This window comes from Leptinotarsa decemlineata, unplaced genomic scaffold, assembly GCF_025532065.1.
Source record: "Leptinotarsa decemlineata unplaced genomic scaffold, Ldec_3_MD MMD2_tig00026358_RagTag_RagTag, whole genome shotgun sequence".
Lineage (NCBI taxonomy): Eukaryota > Metazoa > Arthropoda > Insecta > Coleoptera > Chrysomelidae > Leptinotarsa > Leptinotarsa decemlineata.
In genome coordinates this window covers 9,301,729-9,320,895 of record NW_027412703.1, presented here as the reverse complement: position 1 = coordinate 9,320,895, position 19,167 = coordinate 9,301,729, and the positions used below count along the sequence as shown (strand labels likewise).

Sequence of the window (19,167 nt, the reverse complement as noted above, 5' to 3'; positions counted from 1 at the left end):
ATCACAGGGACTCGTTCGTGATGAAGATGATGATTAACTAATCAATTAATTGATGGATGTAGCCGTTACTACGAGGTAAAAAATCATAATGAAGAAAAGAGAAATTAAACTTTCCCTGTTTTTTACCACTTTTATTTGTAACTAACGTTACTGCAGTTTCGTCCTATGAAGACATTTTCAAACTTATACAATATATAACGACATTTTCAAACTCATACAATATATAAGTTTGAAAATGTCCTTATGGGACGAAACTGCAGTTACGTTAGTTACAAATAAAAGTGGTAAAAAACATAGGAAGTTTCATCTCTCTTTTCTTCATCAATTAATCAATTGATTATAAAAAATTAAATGTTTCTGAGCATTTTTTTAAAATTATTTTCTTATAAATACAAGTATTCTACTCAAAAAACATACATTTATTTATTTGCATGCTTTCCTTCAGCTTTTCAATTAATTAAGTTCAATGAATTATAAAAAAAATTTAAAAATATTGTTTTTGTCAGATTAAACGAATCCCTCTAGATAATCGTCAGATCATGAGACAGCCCGTCTAAAACATAAAGATGAACCATATATATCTTAATCTGGCGCGCTTGAGTATTTCAAAATGGCGAATTTTTTTTGCACATTATGATAATGGCCGCGAGTTTGCGTCAGAACGAAATCGTCAGATTATTGAATGAGAGCTTTTTCTTTGTTGCACTTAACACCCCCTTGGAAAATCTGACGCGCTCGATTGTCCATGCGACAGTATTTTTTTACATATTTAAAAATCAATAGCTGCTTCCCCCACCGATGAAAAGGTATATATATATAACATTTTTTTCTTCTTACCATCTAAGCTTTGCAACCTGATATGTCTCAATGACGGTCGAGTGAATCCCCATTTTGCATCGTGGGCTCCCCTGCTATCAAGCTAGTCGCTAACCGATTCCGTCACAATCCTATATTTTAGGAAATACAGGACCAGAAATATAAGAGAATGTATTTCAAAGGATGATAAAATATATTATGATAAATACTTAAATATGGGGTGTTATAATAATTGAAAAGAAGTCACAAAACTAGATCAATTATTATGGGTGAGAAAACGTTTTTTGTTTATTCAAATGATATATTCGACTAGAAATAAATGATAACAGTAAATATCTTATGATACTACGGAGTCTCTCCACATACTTTCATAAATAGATATACTCTCTTCGAGATGTATGAGTATATTTCGATGTTTGATGATTGTTTCTACTAATTGTTTGACCTGTTATTAATATAACGAATTTGTTCTCAGATAATTTTCAATGAGTGTTATCGCAAATTCATCTTTATTCAACTGTTTGATTAACTAGTATGAGATTGGCGATTTAAGTCTGAATCCGACTCTGGATGTCACTATTTTAACTGATAATTTGTTTGAATAATGCAGAAATATACAAAATACGGGGATCTCATCTGCTCATCTTTCTTTAGAAGAATAAAGACTACTTGTTGAGAAAGCAACAAGCGTAATTAGTGGGATTCCTACTATACGGGAACAACTTTGTTCATTGTAATCAATTCAGTTCTGAGAAACGATGATTATTCAGTGAAATAATATTACCATATTAATACAGTCGATAAGAAGCCTCTCTCAAAATATCGTTAACTTATAAACATTATAATGTTGTAGATAATAAACACTTATAGGTTTTCCATTATTTTTCATTCAGTCAGTATTCGGTTGCCAAACAAACGGTTGCAGTGTGGCTTACCTACAGCAGGTACGATTGATAACAGTGTCGATGAACAAAACAATTTGTGACGATCGAAGTTGTTGACGTGGTTTAGAATCGGTCATTTTGAGTTTGGAATAGGTGATATTCTAGGCGGACTGTTATTCTTTTACTATACCGACAGTAAGTTAGAGTTAATTTTCAGTGACAATCTAATTTTTCATCAAGAACCCCACTGTATAGTACCAACTTGAAATTGTGATAGCTTTCATAAAGGTGTCAGTGTATGACGTATGCAAAAATATTCAAACGTTTTCCCCTCTTATTTTTACTTCAATATCGTTTGCCTTACCGAAATTGTTGAATCCATTCTAATGACTACCTCAATTTCCATTTGTTTACTGCTTCACCCTGTCCGCTATCAAAGTAACCTTTTTGATTCAGATGTTTTTCCAGTCAAGAAATCAGTTTTGTAGCTTCAATACGAATATCTCGATATTTCCTCAACAGAAAATGTTTTACTATAAATCATGATCCAGTATTGTTTTCTCAGATAACACAAAAACATTTTTTTCATGCACATCCAGTGTACGAAATGTTCTTCGAGGATGCCTTGAAATCCTTGCATTTTCATTCTCATTATACGCATTCATGATCATCTTGAAGTTCACTCTAGAAGATGATCGTAAATATAAATCAGTGTCAGATTCAAGGGGGCTGACTTATCACTTCAAAAATTCTGTCGTTAATGAAATTTATAAAGTGAGGGAATTTTTAACATACAGTCAGAACATTTTTTGTCTAGGTTTTACAATTATTCACAACTTCAATAACTTCTTACATAGAGCGTGCCTAATCCATCAAAGTCATCTTTATGGATAATGAGAATATCCATGATTACTATAAGAAAGCTAATAAAACTTTAAATGAAAAGTTTGAATCAGAAAAGAACATTTTTTACAGCGATCTTATATTGAATGCTGAGAAACCTACAAAAAAATTATGGGAGTAAGTGAATTTGAAACTAGACAAAAAGAAAGTTTTGCATAACGATATCACCATCTGCTTGAATAACGAAATTATTGTAAATAAATGCCACATCGCAAACCTATTCGCAGATTACTTTGGAAACTCAGTAAATGATAAATATGCTGATCAAATGCCTAGTGTCGAAATTTGCACATTACCCGAAACTAATAGTAACTTATTCTTCTACGAACCATATGAACAGAAGGAAGTAATGGACATCATTTCAAACCTGAAAAATAAAACCTCCTTAGGATATGAAGAGCTACCAACAGTGCTCATCAAAGCCTGTCGGAATGAATTCAGTTTCTATATCATTCAAATTATAAATATGACAATGAGATTTGGTCAATTTCCAAATATTTTGAAAATATCAAAAACCACCCCAGTATATAAAAAGGGTGACCCTCAACAAATTGAAAATTATAGAGCAATCACGACATTGAGTCCAATAGCCAAAGTAATTGAAAGAGGAATCTATATACGCTTAACAAATTTTTTGGAGAAATATAACAAACTTTCTACAATTATTTTATGCAGTGTTCTTATATATATATTTTTAATATTTACTGTGAGTATCGATATTAACTATTTTCTGGTAAAATTAAACCAAATTGTATTTCAGATAGCCCTGAAGATGCTTTAAAATGAAGCGAAAGCTTGGCAAGTATTATAAATAAAAACCGTTTCTTCGAAAGTTTTCACATTATTTGACTGCTGAACTCACGAAACCAAAGAAACAAAAAAAACCTGCTGTAGTAACCTTTTTCCAAATATTATAAATAAACATTCTTGTTTTTTTAATTTCAAACAATTTGGTTTATTATCACATACTAGCAAATAAATAAATTTCGATAACATAAATATATAAACTAATGATGAAGTCGGTTTTTTATTGATTGTCGCTGACTGAACATAAGATAAATAGTGGATATTTGCAACATCAACTAATTGATGGATTCTCAGTATCGGTATTTGTTCAATCCACATCTTCAGTTTAGAGATGAAAATATTTTGGAAATTATTCAGTTTCAGATACTAACTACGATTAGGTTATTTCCTAAGCAAACACCGTGAAAAAAGTGGGACAGAAAAATATGCAATATTTCCAGTTTCCGAAATGACCAATATTTACGAGGGTCATGAATTTTTGTGAGGGTTTCATAAAATTTGCAATCAACAAGTGTCAGTAATTTTGCCACGCAGTACTCGGTGCATGTGGTAGTTGATGTAAGACCAACCCCCTACCCTAAACCTATAAGAGTTTGGCGATTTTATTACTCATGAAACTCAGTTATTTCATTACTGATAGCGACTTTCATGAAGATGTTGTATACTCTGGGTGCTGCAAATGGCGGAATAAAAAATTTCTGTCATACACTAAATATTTCATACTTGAGTGTAAAATTTTCTTAGCAATTAATGTATCTTAATGGGAAAATTCTTCTCATTCGAAATAGATATACATAGAATACATCGAAATATGTTCATTATTCCGTTTACCAGCTGTCACCCCCTACGAAAGACAACACTCGAAAGTCAAAACTTGTGCGAGCTGAGGACTAACAAGGTATTACCTTTCAATGTGTGATACCTAACACGGACAAAATTTATATAGAAAGGTACCAATTTCAGTACTTTCTAGTAAAAATACGAAAGTGTGATTACATTTGTTGCCGATCGGACGTTATCAAGGTTTTGTAATAAAAAGAGAAATCTTGTGATACCTAATTTGATATATATCTCTCAATTAATTATCTGTACAACATTTTTTTCACAAGACAAGCCGATCTTGGTTGATTAGCGATTTGGTATTCTACAAACCAAACATGAATATCCATAGTGAGATGCATTTCACAACTGATACCACTTTGGCGAACTCGCTTCACCATAAAATCTGGTCAAGCAAGAGTCCAAACAGGGTGGGTCATTTTCAGAAGGGGTGTATTTCAGGGTGATTCCCTCAGTCCCCTTCTATTCTGCATCTCACTATTGCCATTATCCGTTGCGCTCAGACATACTCGAGGATATAACTGTGGCACCCCCGGAAACTGGAAGAGTACACGCATGCTATCGGTATGAAATCCGGGATAGACAAATGTGCAATGGTTCATCTCAAAAGAGGACGATGCGGGGACTACGGAGAGGATGTGCAGCTCGTAGATGAAAGCATCCTACACCATCTGGATGCCGGAGAGACGTATTCACCTCGGGGTGGAACAACACCACTCACAAGAGGTAACTGCAGTGAAAAACTCTCTCCGCAGCAAGTATCAGCACAAACTTCGACAGATCTGATCATCGGAACTGTCGGGAAGAACAAAGTTGCTGCAACAAATATGCTTGTCGTTCCAATCTTACTCGTTTGGAGTAGTGAAGTGGACTCGGGAGGAGCTGTATCAACTCGACGTAAAGACACGAAAAATGATGTATCTCTATAGGAATTTGCATACCAAATCGTCCGTTCCACGGTTGTACTTCCCCTGACAACAGGGAGGCCGTGGACTTTTGAGTTTGGAGTGTCTACATGACAGAATGGTACTGGATACAGCCTGTAAACTGTAAACGTCAGGAGTTCGTATCCCCTTCTCTGCATGGTCCGTGACCATGAGAGAGCAGAAATTGGAGCATTTCTCCTTGGGGCAGCTGCCCAAGCAGCTGATGAACTCGGTATAGTTTTCGACTCTGAACGAGGTGACTACAACTTTGTCACCAAGTTGGAACCAGTTCAGCAAAAAGCTCAGATAAAAGACGCAGAGATCACCTTACTTCTGCGGAGACACAAGGATAAGCCAATGCATGGGGTCTTCTTCAATAACATTGGAGACCTTGGCTTATCAAGGCGCCTGACGTTCGCTTTTTTCAGGTTGAGTGGGCTGAAGTCGGAAACTGAGGGTTTCATCATGGCTTGCCAGGATGGTGTCTTCAACACCTTAGTCTACCGCAGTCGCGTGATGGGTATAGAGGTTCCTGACATAAGGTGCAGGGCTTGCCGCGAGGCGCCCGAGACCCTAATGCACTTGCTATCAGCATGTCCAGCATATGCGGTCTCGGCCTATATCCATCGACATAACGCGGCCCTATATTACCATCTACGGCACTCTTACGGTATTAACGAGACACCGGTGTTGCCCTACGCTCCGGGGGATATTGAATCCGTTGTGGGGAACGAGAAGTGCCGAATTTATTGGAACTATTCGTTCCCCACCCTCAGGCTCATACAAGCTAATAAGCCTGATGTAGTCCTTCTCAACCACCAGACCATAACAATATTTGTCGTGGAGGATTCAGCTCCTGGCGAGACGAATATCGTCAGAAAAGAGAAGAAAAAACGGATAAAATATCGAGATTTTCTCTTCGAACTCCGCAGACTCTATCCAGATCACTCTCTCAAGATGGTTGTTCTGATTATTGGAGTCCTTGGTGGAATGATGTCCTCTCAAATGTATCGTGGCTTCGGGGGATAGGGCCTGACCAGCGCACATTACGGTGATAATAATAATTATCACTCTGTCAAGATGGTTGTTCTGATTATTGGAGTCCTTGGTGGAATGATGTCCTCTCTACTCTCGAATCTTGAAATCATACCAGCTTGCCGCACTAAGGCAGAAATCTTAGCCGCACAGATGCAGAAAGCTGTCATTCTTGACTCACTGCGTTTGCTCAGGGCACATGATTCTCGGACCCAATGATCACTTACCCCACGGTGTGGGGAGTGGTCATTGGTTGATAATGCTGGCGCGCCCTTCCGAATGTATCGTGGCATCGGGGATAGGGCCTGACCAGCGCCCATTACGGTCATAATAATAATTATCACTCTGTCAAGATGGTTGTTCTGATTATTGGAGTCCTTGGTGGAATGATGTTCTCTACTCTCTCAAATCTTAAAATCATACCGGCTTGCCGCATTAAAGCGGAAATCTCAGCAGCACAGATGCAGAAGGCTTTCATTCTTGGCTCACTGCGCTTGCTCAGGGCACATGATTCTCGGACCCAATGATCACTTACCCCACGGTGTGGGGAGTGATCATTGGTTGATAATGCTGGCGCGCCCTCCCGAATGTATCGTGGCTTCGGAGGATAGGGCCTGACCAGCGCACATTACGGTGATAATAATATAATATCTGTCAATCTAGGATACATTTTTCTACATTACTGTATACTGTACGTAACACAAATACAGTTTATTAGAGAACCCACAAATGAAGTCGATAGTCGATGGTGCTTGCAATGAAATCACTTCAGAAATACTGTGAGTTTCAAAAAGTTTGCACCATATGAGATTTTTTGTTATTATCCGTTTGTCGGAAAATTTTATTCCTGATGAAAATTGGTGCATTGCAGGAAATTTGGATTTGAGGTGTCAAAATTTTAAATTTCTGAACGGTGTGCAGGGGAGAACAGAAAATACAAATTTTGATCAAGTGTAAACTACCCTTATTTTCGTTCATTTAGTTTGAGTTCATTCAGAAAAGTTGATTGAATTTGAAACCTATATCTAGATTTGAAATCACAGCTACCTATGTAACAAAACTAAAAAAAAACATTTCTTGTGGTTCTGGCCTCAGAAAGAGTACTATTATCTCATATAAAACTCGGGCGCCTTTCTTAAATTACTTCAATAATATTTGAATGCAAAAATGAGTTCAATTTATTATTCGTGCGAAATTGATATTTCACTCTATATGTATGTCCATAATAAGTATCAGTATGATTTCATAACAAGAAATAATTGACTGAATTGATTAATGCTGAACAATTAGGTAGTAGATATCTGTGAGTATTTTTTTCATCGACCTTTTTTGGGTATTTGTTACCTTCCACAATCTGAAAAATATAAAAAGTAGAATGGAGAACTTTATACAAGTGTAGAAGGGCAAACTTTTAAGTTTACCCCGATAAGTTACTGCGTAAAAATCAAAGTATTTTTCACAAAGAAAAATCTTTTATTTATCAGTAACTTGTCGTATTTAACAATTTTGCATATCAAAAATATTGAGAAATAATACTTATCTTTCACGTTTCGGAGGCCAAAATCTGCCTCCGTCTTCAGAAATGGATAAAAAATTCGAATATATTCGCAGTTATTCTTTTTTGATATCTTATTTCTTTACTTCTTCGACAGATGTCAAAGAAGTTTTGAAATATGAAATTATGTCAATGTTGTTGATTGACAACTGAAACATTCGATGTAATACAAGGTACTACACTCCGATATCAGTTTGTTGCCATTTCGCCACTATCCAAAGTTTTCTTCAAGATGTGTAGCCAAGTACGGTCTATTTCTAAGGAGCTATTCGAAATACAATTCTCTCCAGACATGAGAATATACGCTGATTCTTTTAGCTTGTTCTATTCCATTCCACCCGATGTTCACCGTCTGATTTTAAAATGTGTTCTGATAATTTTGATCCTGTCAATTGTCTATTTTTTATATAATCTCGATGTTCATTCTCACGCACTTTCAATAGTCTTGAGGTTTCTCCAATGTAACTTTCACCACAAGAACAAGGTATTTTATAAATAAAATTTTTTGTTTTTTCTTCAGTGTTGTTGGGTTTTGTATGTTTGAGTATAGATCTCAGTGTATTTTTTGTTTTGAAAGTAGTTCTAACATCATACCTATTTCCAATTCGTCTTATTTTTTCAGATAGTCTTGGAATGTAAGGTATAACGTTAGTTGTGAAAGGTGTCGGTGGATGTTGAGTCGGTAATTGTTTAGTTGGATGTTGTTGAATTTGTGAAGCTGTTTGTTAGTTCGTTTGGTTTTTAATTGACTCTTTATTTTTTATTGCATTTATCGTTGAATTTATGAACGAATCTGGATAAGCATTATCTTTCAAGACAGATTCAATTAATGATATTTCTTTATTGAGATTTTCAGTTGAATTGCATATCGTTATAGCTCTTTTGTAAAGTATCGAAAGAGAAATATGATGAGCTCAAAAATAAGATATCAGTGCTTTTCAATAAACAAAAGCCAACGACGAAAGAACAAGATATTCAATATTCGGATCAGGCAGTCTACTCAACAGTTCCAGTAGAGCCTTGATGATGACAGCACGACCAGCTGTCGAAAGCGCTCACATATAAATAAATAAGAGTTATAAAGCTTCAAATCCTTTTTGTAACAAATATTGTTATTGAAATATCGTTATTCGATTCGAGAGGATCTGATAGTTAGTTTCCTATTATCACATTGTATAACCTACTTAATTTATTGATTATCCACGAGAAATTTCATGATTTTTCATGACTGTTAAATTTTTCTTTTGAAAAACGCACTTTGTATGAAAATAGTGCGCAAGTTATTGTTTCGGAAAAACAGTCACTGCCTCACTGAAGTCTAGCAACATTAGCGCTGTCATTTAATTTGTATGCGTGGCATGAGAAACACTTCATGCAGATTATTTCATCTATCGTATTCTTTGTATAATTCCATTTTCGGTAACTTTGGTGGTGATATGAACTCTTTGAGAAAAATTTGTTTCAGTGAACAAATGTGTATAATATGTTTCAATGTGTATATAGTCTATCCATTCCCAATTGAAAAGGCAATAAAAATAAGAGTACAGTCATAAACATTTCTTGCCTATGGTCCCTAGTCGCCCAGATAGTTAGTGAACGTGCTATCAAATGTAGTTGAGGAGTAAAGGCTCGGCTAGCTGGACTGGCTGAATACTAATTTTTCGTCCGTTTCACAATATTTCTTTATTAGTGCCGTTTGTTCGTGGGGTTAGGTGAGGTAGTGAGTGGTTTTGCAAACCGATTTTTGAAAACTTTTTCTTGAGATCAATCACCCTAACACCAAACTAATATTTTTGCACTCGACGCGTGTTTCACTACCAAGGTTAGCATCTTTAGGAGAAGCAAATTGATACTGAATCTAAAGACAACGGTTAGCTGTTTATATACATAGAGTTTTTTGGTCCGATGTGGACTTTGTTTGTTGAATGATGATTATCCTAATTGATTTTTCGGTAATCAACTAGTGGAACCACTACCTGCAAATTAATTTGTCAACAATAGTTTAAAAAGCGGACAAATTGATTTGTTGTTATTGACAAACAATAACACAAAAAAGCAGATATTGTTGATTTCATACGAAATCATGACATGGAAATACATGAAGAGATTCCAACGAAAAAGGTATTACTGGCGACCATAAAACAACATAATTTCAAAAAAGAGTATTTTATTGATTCAATGTGTGAAACACGTGGTCATATTCTCTTACTTTTGCCTCCATAATATTGTGTGTACAATCTAATTGAAATGGTTTGGACCACAATGAAAGAAAGCTTGCGGAAATGTAATCAGTCACCGACTTTGAATCCTGTAGTGCTTGACAATATAAGGCGAATGGTGAATGAAGTAGGTAATAGTGATGTGTGAAAGAACTGTGTGGCCCACGTTATAAAAGAAGAGAACAAAAATTATGCGCAAAATTCCATAAATATGATCGTTATTCAACCCGATGATGATTCCACCTCATCTGAATAAGCGAAGAAGAATTTTGATTTTTCTAGCAATTTTGTTGGCGTCTATTACTTTGTAAATATATGTTTGACGAGAATTCGGTGTGATTATTTCTGTTATCATTGTATTTTAGAGTTTTTGACTCGGAAATCAACTACGTTAAATTTCGAAGTTTTTCATAATTACCTATGGTGGAAAAATTCAGTTGAGATAACTTCTCCATGGAGTGATCAATTGCTATGATTGTAAGAATAAGAAACTGAAAAACTACCTCAGTTCATTGGTATCAGAGAAAACAATTTTTCGAACTGTTCAAATTTTTTGCAGTCATATCGGTGGATACTTTTGAAATTATTTTCTCGCAAACTGCGTGATTCAGCTGAGCGTAGCCAACCAAAGTTATATTTTTCAAATAGAACACCCTGTACATAAATACCTCATTCGATTTCATATATTTTTGTAGGAATTTTTGATTTCGAATTTCCATTGAGGCGTTGCCAAGTTATTCCGGAAAAACCTATTATAAAGACAATAATTTTTTAATTCATCACCCGCATATCTACATCAATTGAGTGGATTTTTTTAGGAATAGTCAGTCAACATCACTATAATAATTTCTGGAATCTCAACTTTCGGAAACTATATATAGGGTGCTTGTTAAAACCGGTCAAGTTTCATTCATTTTCAAAAAGACATTTTTTCATTTGTATAAAATGTTTCAACATTCCACTCCTTTTTGTATCGGATGTATACTATAGGAAAAACTGATATTTCACAAATTATACCAAGTTTTAATAATTGTTGTAACCACGTTCACTCACTCAAATTTGGTTTTCGAATATTTAAAATAATCGCTAGTACAATGGCATTTTCCATGCCATTTAGTGATAGTTATCAGCGGTTTCAACGGTGAGAAATGCATAAAATGTTTAAAGGATATTCATACTGCGTTCTTCTTTAAAAACCAAATTATTCATGACTGACATCAAAAAATTGATCTCGGAATTTGTTAATAACAAAGAGAAATTTCCCGAAAGAAGACAACCAGATGAAAAGGCATTTAAGGCTCTTCAGGCTCTAAAAACAAGATTTGAAAAAATTGGTAATGTCAATCACGAGAAGTTCGAACGTGTCTGCCCTGTGGCAAATTGAGAGAATACATTTTGACTTGCTCTTTACCTTGTTGGAAATCCCCATGTGAGTACCCGAGACCTGAGCAGGGAATAAGGATTTTCTCAAACGAGCGTGTCTTGATTGATACGAGCAAGCAAATGTCATCCTCAACACGTGCAATTGATGCAAGAGTTAAGAGAAAGAGATTTTGAAAAACGTTTTCAATTTTGCTGGTGGGGCTTAGAAGCGATCAATCAGGAAAATGATTTTTTCGATTTTATAATATTTTCTGATGAAGCGATTTTTCATAAAAATGGAACTGTGAATCGGCATAAAATGCATTATTAAGCAACAGAAAATCCTCATTTTGTTCGTTGCCTGAACCAAAAACAGCGTTGGTCACTGAATGCTTGGGGTGGAATTGTCGGAAAAAAAGTTATCGTTCCGTATTTTTTAGATGGGCATCTCACTGGAAGAAAATATGTTAGATTTCTTCGAAATGAGTTGTAGAATTTATTGTAGGGGGTTGCATATGGAACAAGACTCAGAATGTTGGTGTAACAAGACGGTGCCACAACCACATTTTAAAACTGAGGTACAGGAATACCTCAACGATTTGAATGGAAGGGGTTATATTTTTAGAAGTGATGATTAATTTTTGGGAAAGAAAGTTATTGGTTCTCTACTACTCCATCTTGATACAAAAAAAGATGAGGAAATCTTCTAAAGTAAGGAAGGGAGTAATCAATTCGAAAATAAGTAACTCTATACATGGATGTGTAGATCAAGCAAAGAAGTAACTTTCAGACACAAACTGAAAAAAAGTCCTCCTGAAACGGCTACTTTTATGTAAACATTGAATTACACGAAAGAAAAAAAATCTTGCGAAACAAATACTTCTATATCAACACTGAATTATATAGAAGATACTTTTCTCTACTCAGTTTGTATTTCAATCATTCGTTGTGTAATAAAATCAGATATCATTCAAATGAGTTCTACTTCGAAAGAATGGTAACAAATTGCACTTACTTGGAACACTGTCATCCTCACAAGTAAACATCGATGTTTCGCCGTAAGACACTTGCCCTAAGGCTCGTCAGTACCAAATTGGATAATATTATAGAAAATACACACGATTCATTCATGAATTACGATTTTTCAATGTGACGGAATAAGCTTCATCTGTTTATGCCATCGATGACATCGTAATGACATTCATTCGCCTATTTGATTTAATCCCAGTCAAGAGGAATCTTATTTGAATTGAAGGGGTTATATTTTCAGGAGTGATTAATTTTTGGGAAAAAAAGTTTTTGGCTTTCTACTACTACATCTTGTTACAAAAAAAGATGAGGAAATCTTCCAAAGGAAGGAAGGAAGTAATAAATTTGAAAATAAGTAACTCTATACATGGATATGTATGTAGATCATGCAAAGAAGTAACTTCCTGACACAAACTGAAAGAAGGTCCTCCTTAAACAGCTACTTTCATATAAACATTGAATTTCACGAAAGAAAAAAATTCTTTCGAAACAAATACTTTTATATGAACACTGAATTATACAGAAGATACTTTTCTCTACTCAGTTTGTATTTCAAACATTGGTGGTGGAATAAAATCAGATATCATTCACATCAGTTCTAATCTAATTTGAATGAATGGTAACAAATTGCACTTACATGGAACACTGTCATCCTCACTGGTAAACATCGATGTTTCGCCTTAAGACACTTGCCCTAAGGCTCTTCAGTACCAAATTGGATAACATTATAGAAAATACACACAATTCATTAATGAATTACGATTTTTTAATGCAACGGAATAAGCTTGATCTGTTTATGTCATTTGATTTAATCTCTTTTCATTATGAAATACAAACTGAGTAGAGAAAAGTATCTTCGGTATAATTCAGTGTACATATAGAAATATTTGTTTCGAAAGAATTTTTCTCTTTCGTGTAATTCAATGTTTATATGAAAGTAGCTGTTTCAGGAGGACTTTCTTTCAGTTTGTGTCTGAAAGTTACTTCTCTGCATGATCTACACATATAGATATAGTTATTTATATATTATTTTTATAGTATAGAGTAACTCATTTTCAAATTGATTACTTCCTTTCTTTCTTTGGAAGATTCCCTCATCTTTTTTTGTATCAAGATGGAGTAGTAGAAAGCCAAAAACTTTCTTTTCCACCTCAACGATCATTTGAAAACAACCTAACGTAACCTAACCTGACCAAAATAGATTTTTTATGGAGGTATACGAAATGGATTATCTACCAAACTCCTCTAACATCTATAAAAGATAGAAACCGGAGAATCACTAGAGCTTTCAGGAAAATCCTTAACTATATGCTGGAACGTGTAGAGAATTCGTTCAAAAAAAGACACATAATGTATTACAGAAAATTGTCGCCATTTCGGACATCTCTTGGAGTCCCCTATTCAATAAAAAATTTAGGAGTTATCGCTCATATTAAAAAATTCACGTGAATAAGTGAATTTTTTGTGGTTACAAAAATTAATAAAACTGGGTACATCTGTAAAATATCTGTTTAGCATACTTCTGATGAAAAATGTAGTGGAATGTTGAAACATTTCATACAAATGAATAAATACATAGTTTTTGAAAATGAATGACACTTGACCGGTTTTACCGAGCACCCTATATATCGTTTCGAAAAGTTGAGATTTCCGAAATTAACATAGTGATGTTGACTGACTATTTCTAAAAATTCTCTCAATTGCTGTAGACATACGGGTGGTGAATTAAAAGAATATTGTCTGCAAAATAGGTTTTTCCGAAATAACTTGGCAATGCCGCGATGGAAATTCGAAAACAAAAATTCCTTAGTGGGCTAAAAAATATGGAATCGAATGACATATTCATATACTGGGTGTTATACTTGAAAAAATAAAACTTTGATTGGCTACGCTCGGCTGAATCACTCAGTATGCGAGAAAATAATTTTTAAAGATAGTAATCATTGAAAAAAAATTGTGCAGTTCGAAAAATTGTTTTCCGTGGTGGAATCGAGGGAATTTTGTTGAGTCTCCCTGTATATTCCAAATTCTTCTTAATATTTTTTGTGAACATAAGCATTACGTTTTGTTTGTTTATTTCAAGCTCCGGCTGTATCTTACAATTCTGACGTAAATTTTCAATTCTTGGTAAATACAACAGTCTTTTAGTCTAATCGTTGTTCAGTGAACCATAGTTAATATTATTTCAAATATATATTTTCAAATAGAAAGTTGTTGCAATTCTTTGCAGTTCATATAGTTTTTTTTAATTCATTTCAATTTCAGAATTGATTTTCAGTAGCAAGTACTCTATCAATATTAGAATACCTGCTACTTCTTACCGTTTATATCATAATCTCATGTGACTCAATGAAATTCGCCAATAAATATATTATCAAAAATTGATCTTCATCATGATTTACAAAGTTGATTGAAAGAGAATAATGAATTAATCAAAGTGGGTTTACAGCATCATGACAATTACCGTTTTAAAATTGGATCAACAACTTTCAGTGTGGGGCAAGTAGCAATAAAAATTACGTAATCCATTGGTGTAATCTGAATTGTGAGATTTTTTCAATTCATCTGTTCAATTGAAGGAGAATTTTTGTTTATTGTATTTTTATGTGCTGACAATAAATTTCAAAAGAGTTGACGACGTGATAGAAAATGATTTTGAACAAAACTCCATTCGATAGAAGTATTATGTTTGTTATTTCGTGAGAATTCCTTCAAAAATACCTGTTTCTAAAGAATGATTTAGATGAATAATACGATATTCGAAAGATAATAAAAAATCTGTTTAAAATCTTTTTTTTCCGTTAACCAGCTGTCGCACCCCTACGAACGACAACCCTCAGAACTCGAAACTTGTGCGAGCTAAGGATTAAGAGGTCTTACCTTTTAACGTGTGATTCCTAACACGTATATTTGTACTATACCGATAGTTGAAGGCGAAATAGTGCGTGTTCGATATAATTTAGCAGACACAAAGATATGTAAACTTTCACTCCTTCTGCCGTAGTCTGCAGGTTTTTTATGCCTGAATTTAATGCTACCATATCACCAACAAACCCAACATTAGCTTTGAAACAACATCCATGCATGGTAGTGAACGTATTCTGAACAAAGTATATTCATTGAAAATACATTCCTGAATCTGACGTTTTATCTACTACTGCGGTAGATGAAACGTCAAACAATCTCAGAAAGTAGCTTTGACACGACACTATTGATGGATATTTTATTTTCGACAAATGTTGAGAAATATTCTGACTAGGTCTTTCAACGTGCGCTGCTCAGCACGGGTTGAACGATAGGCAATGAAAATCTATAGTCTAACCGTAGTTTCTAGGACTACCGTCCCAAATAGCGATAGATTGAATTAGTAATACGAACTTATCAAGCTCACCCAATCTGATACTGCTCCACATAGGAAGGTCGAATAGACCCACTCACTTTAGACCTAACCTAACCTAGATCTGTAATCTGTAATCTGTTTTTCCGTTAACCAGCTGTCGCACCCCTACGAACGACAACCCTCAGAAGTCGAAACTTGTGCGAGCTAAGGATTAACGAGGTCTTACCTTTCAACGTGTGATTCCTAACACGTGTGATTCCTAACCTAACCTAACCTAACCTAGATATATTGAGTAATATCGAAATGCAACAACTCTCGTAATTTTGACCTGTTTTTTAAGGTAAACAAGACTATTTTCAGCTTAACTGAGCAGTATGACACTGAGCAATCATTCTATGGCATTCTACACAGTGCTACAGAAGATATCGTACTCTTTATTCACACCAAGTGAACAGCGTTTGTTCCGAAACATTTTCCGCAGTTGTAACATTGTCTACAACTGCATTAGAGTTAGTTTTGCGAAGAGCCCTTTGGCAAGATGAGTGTACAGAAGAAACGATAAATTGTCATTTAGAATCCAAACAGGACATATGATCAACCCTTTGTGAAACCTCAAAGAATACCTTATAGGGCACATAAAATGGTTAACTATCTGTTTGTGTACCTCGAACCAAAACAGTAAGACATACATAATATGGGTTCCAGAAGTATAAATCAGTTGAAACAATTTATTTATCCGTTTTTATTCTATAAAGAATGAGCTTTGAAAATAGTATGAGCACCCTTCAGCAACAACTGACTTCTGGCATATTGGACTATCTGTAATGATATAACTAAATTCGGTCATGAAATATTGAAAATTGTGCAATGATTACATCTATCTTCTGTTTTCTGATAATAAAAAAAAACCTGAAGAGCATCAGATATGTTGAATTCGTCAAATAAACGATGGAGGTTGGCAATATTCCGATATCCTAGGTAAGAAAAATTTCACGATCCATCCAGCCACATTTTTCACATCTACGTGAATCTTTAGAAAGGAGAGCACCCGGAAGACTCCATTTAGACTTTTCGAAAACTCTTATACCAGGAGCCAATTTCAAAATGATGGATTCGGTGTTATTATTCGGAGTTGAAAGAGTAATCAACTCGCATTCATCAACATTTAGTTCAAGTCCACCAGCAGAACCAGAACGAGAAGATTTAATTGCCTTCGATTCTTCATGTGCTGAAAATGGGAAAACCGGAAACTGTAAAAAATCGTGTGGTGGTTGCGAATCCAGAGAATGCGTGAAGGAATCTAATAGAAGATATTTTGATCGAAGAACTGAAAGTGTGGATATATCATATTCGGCCAAAGTATCACTTGAGCTGACCCAATGTCACCATCAGCTATTTTACTCGAAAAAAGCTTAGAAGAGTTTTGGTTACATTTCCTTTTATCGATCTGAGATGGAATGACATTGGTCTTGGAATTGAGAAGTTTGATATTTTTCTTTATAATAGATGTGAGAGAAGAACTACGGGAGTCCTTGGCATGTGGGGTGGTGAACAAGGGATAAGAAAAGTTAACAAGTTTTCCCAGCTTGTTGGAGAGTTTGTATGTAAACATTCATCTATAATTTCGCAAATGGTAGAGGCCGAGCAATTCCTAGCAGATTTGGAAATACTTTTCATAATATGACTGGATCGTTTCCATGAAGACAGTTTTTCATGAAACGTAGTATTGAATGACACATCTTCAGTAGAATGAGACAACAGAACGTAATCGACAGCTCGTGTGAGAGCTAATTCATTCAAACAAGATTTTTTATTCGAAATTTTATAAACTCTACCATCATGAATTTTAAGACCTTTCGACCTTTTGAAGGATTTTTCACAAATATTACATAATTTGTTATCAAGAGAAGGGACATTGTTAGCAGTCATTGGATTGAATGATATACAACTACGGAATTAACCATAAAGAATGATTATATGTAAGTTGTTTGAACTGAGCAAATTATGTGTTAGATATATTTGATATATATTTTGAGGATACTTAGCTTTTGGTTGAACTGGTTCATCAAGTTCTACTCCACTTGAATTGAATGTTTTTTTCACCTCCAGAATTTGACAAACCAATCACGAAAAATGACAGTTGTCAGGAATTTCTTCGAATGGAAATTTTCTTCTTATTTCGATTAGAACTTAATTTGAATGAAAACGTATGAGTTGACTTATATTCTTCTGAGTGAGTTCCAAACAGAAAGAACAGGAGTGAATGGCAGAACTTTCCTCTAAATTGAATACTTGTCAATCCAGTTCAGTCATACAAAAATTATCGTTACTGCTTACGATGTCATCGGTATGAGGCATTTCTATCCCAATAAAAAATTGACCACCAATACTTTGCATAAAATTATTAGGTAGACTTCATTAGAGAGAATAAACTCTCCTCTAACCATCACTGATCAGTCTCGTATTCAATTGCTTTCAGAAACGACCTTCGATGGGGCATAAACTGTTCTATATCCGCCGAATACTTCTATTTCGCCACTCGTCTTGTTTAATTTCTGATCGTCAAATTCTTGCATTGCAATTGATCACGAATTATATTGAGTTTGTTTCTAATAACACGATTAGTTAATATCGGCATTCATTAGGTTGCCGATCTGGTTTCTATGGTTTGCTTTTGTTGAAATAATCTATAATTAGTTTGACAACTGAACACTTCCCAACAAAATATAAACCTTGTTAAACCTGTAGATGTTTTTTGTTGAATCAATTAAGTATGTTACACTTGATTTGAATGTTCACATTACGACCAGAATTGACTGGATTCTCATCGATATGGATAACCAAAACCCTAAATCAACTTCATCTTTTTTATCCCATTTTCAAAATGTGTAAATCTTTTTCTAATAATAATAATAATGAAGAAGAATCATTAGCTGTGAATAGTAGATGGACATCAACTCTACTATTCGGAATAATGTATAACGAAATTGTTGGTGTATTTCCAAAAAGTGATTCGAAATACTCGATTTCATTCATTTTTTACTGTTTGAAACTGCTCAGTAGTACAATACTGTCAGCGAAAGGTTTGATTTTTTTCCTCGTTCCCAAGTTCCTGTTGCCAGATCTCCATCAGCATAATATCTATAAATATTTTGAAATCGAGGCCCCCGCCGCATCCATCTGTCCATATGCCTGCCTGTTCGACTAAATGCGGTAAATCAAAAACTATCGGAAGAATTGTCATAATGTTTTCATCAAAGGAAGTTGTGATTCAAGAGAAATGTTGTGTGAATTATTAGAAAAATTTCTATTATTCGTAAGAAGTCGAGGCGATGTTACTACAAGCTACAATTATAAAAGGTGCCTAATCCGTTTGAGATATTATAAAACGAATAACCACTTAATGGCATATGTCTATCAAAAAAACTCATTCTGATGTTTTAATTAATGG

General features: G+C 34.6%; 2 protein-coding genes across 3 annotated transcripts in view; both read left to right on the top strand.

Moving 5' to 3' along the window:
- Nucleotides 1–19,167, top strand: part of LOC111508777 (uncharacterized) — a 272,401-nt gene that overhangs the window by 89,083 nt on the left and 164,151 nt on the right. Inside the window, exon 1 of one of the 2 annotated variants that reach the window (XM_074184794.1) lies at nucleotides 1,727–1,895. The exons of the other annotated variant lie outside the window; for it this stretch is intronic. The gene's annotated coding sequence lies outside the window, so the exon portion shown is untranslated. Of the gene's footprint in view, nucleotides 1–1,726; nucleotides 1,896–19,167 lie in introns of those variants that run through there. 2 annotated transcript variants of the gene reach the window in all.
- LOC141486589 (uncharacterized) lies at nucleotides 1,679–10,908 on the top strand. The gene is made up of 2 exons (XM_074184797.1): nucleotides 1,679–1,760; nucleotides 2,676–10,908. Exon 2 carries the CDS (start codon nucleotides 5,333–5,335, stop codon nucleotides 6,203–6,205), a length of 873 nt encoding a protein of 290 aa, XP_074040898.1. The 5' UTR covers nucleotides 1,679–1,760; nucleotides 2,676–5,332; the 3' UTR covers nucleotides 6,206–10,908.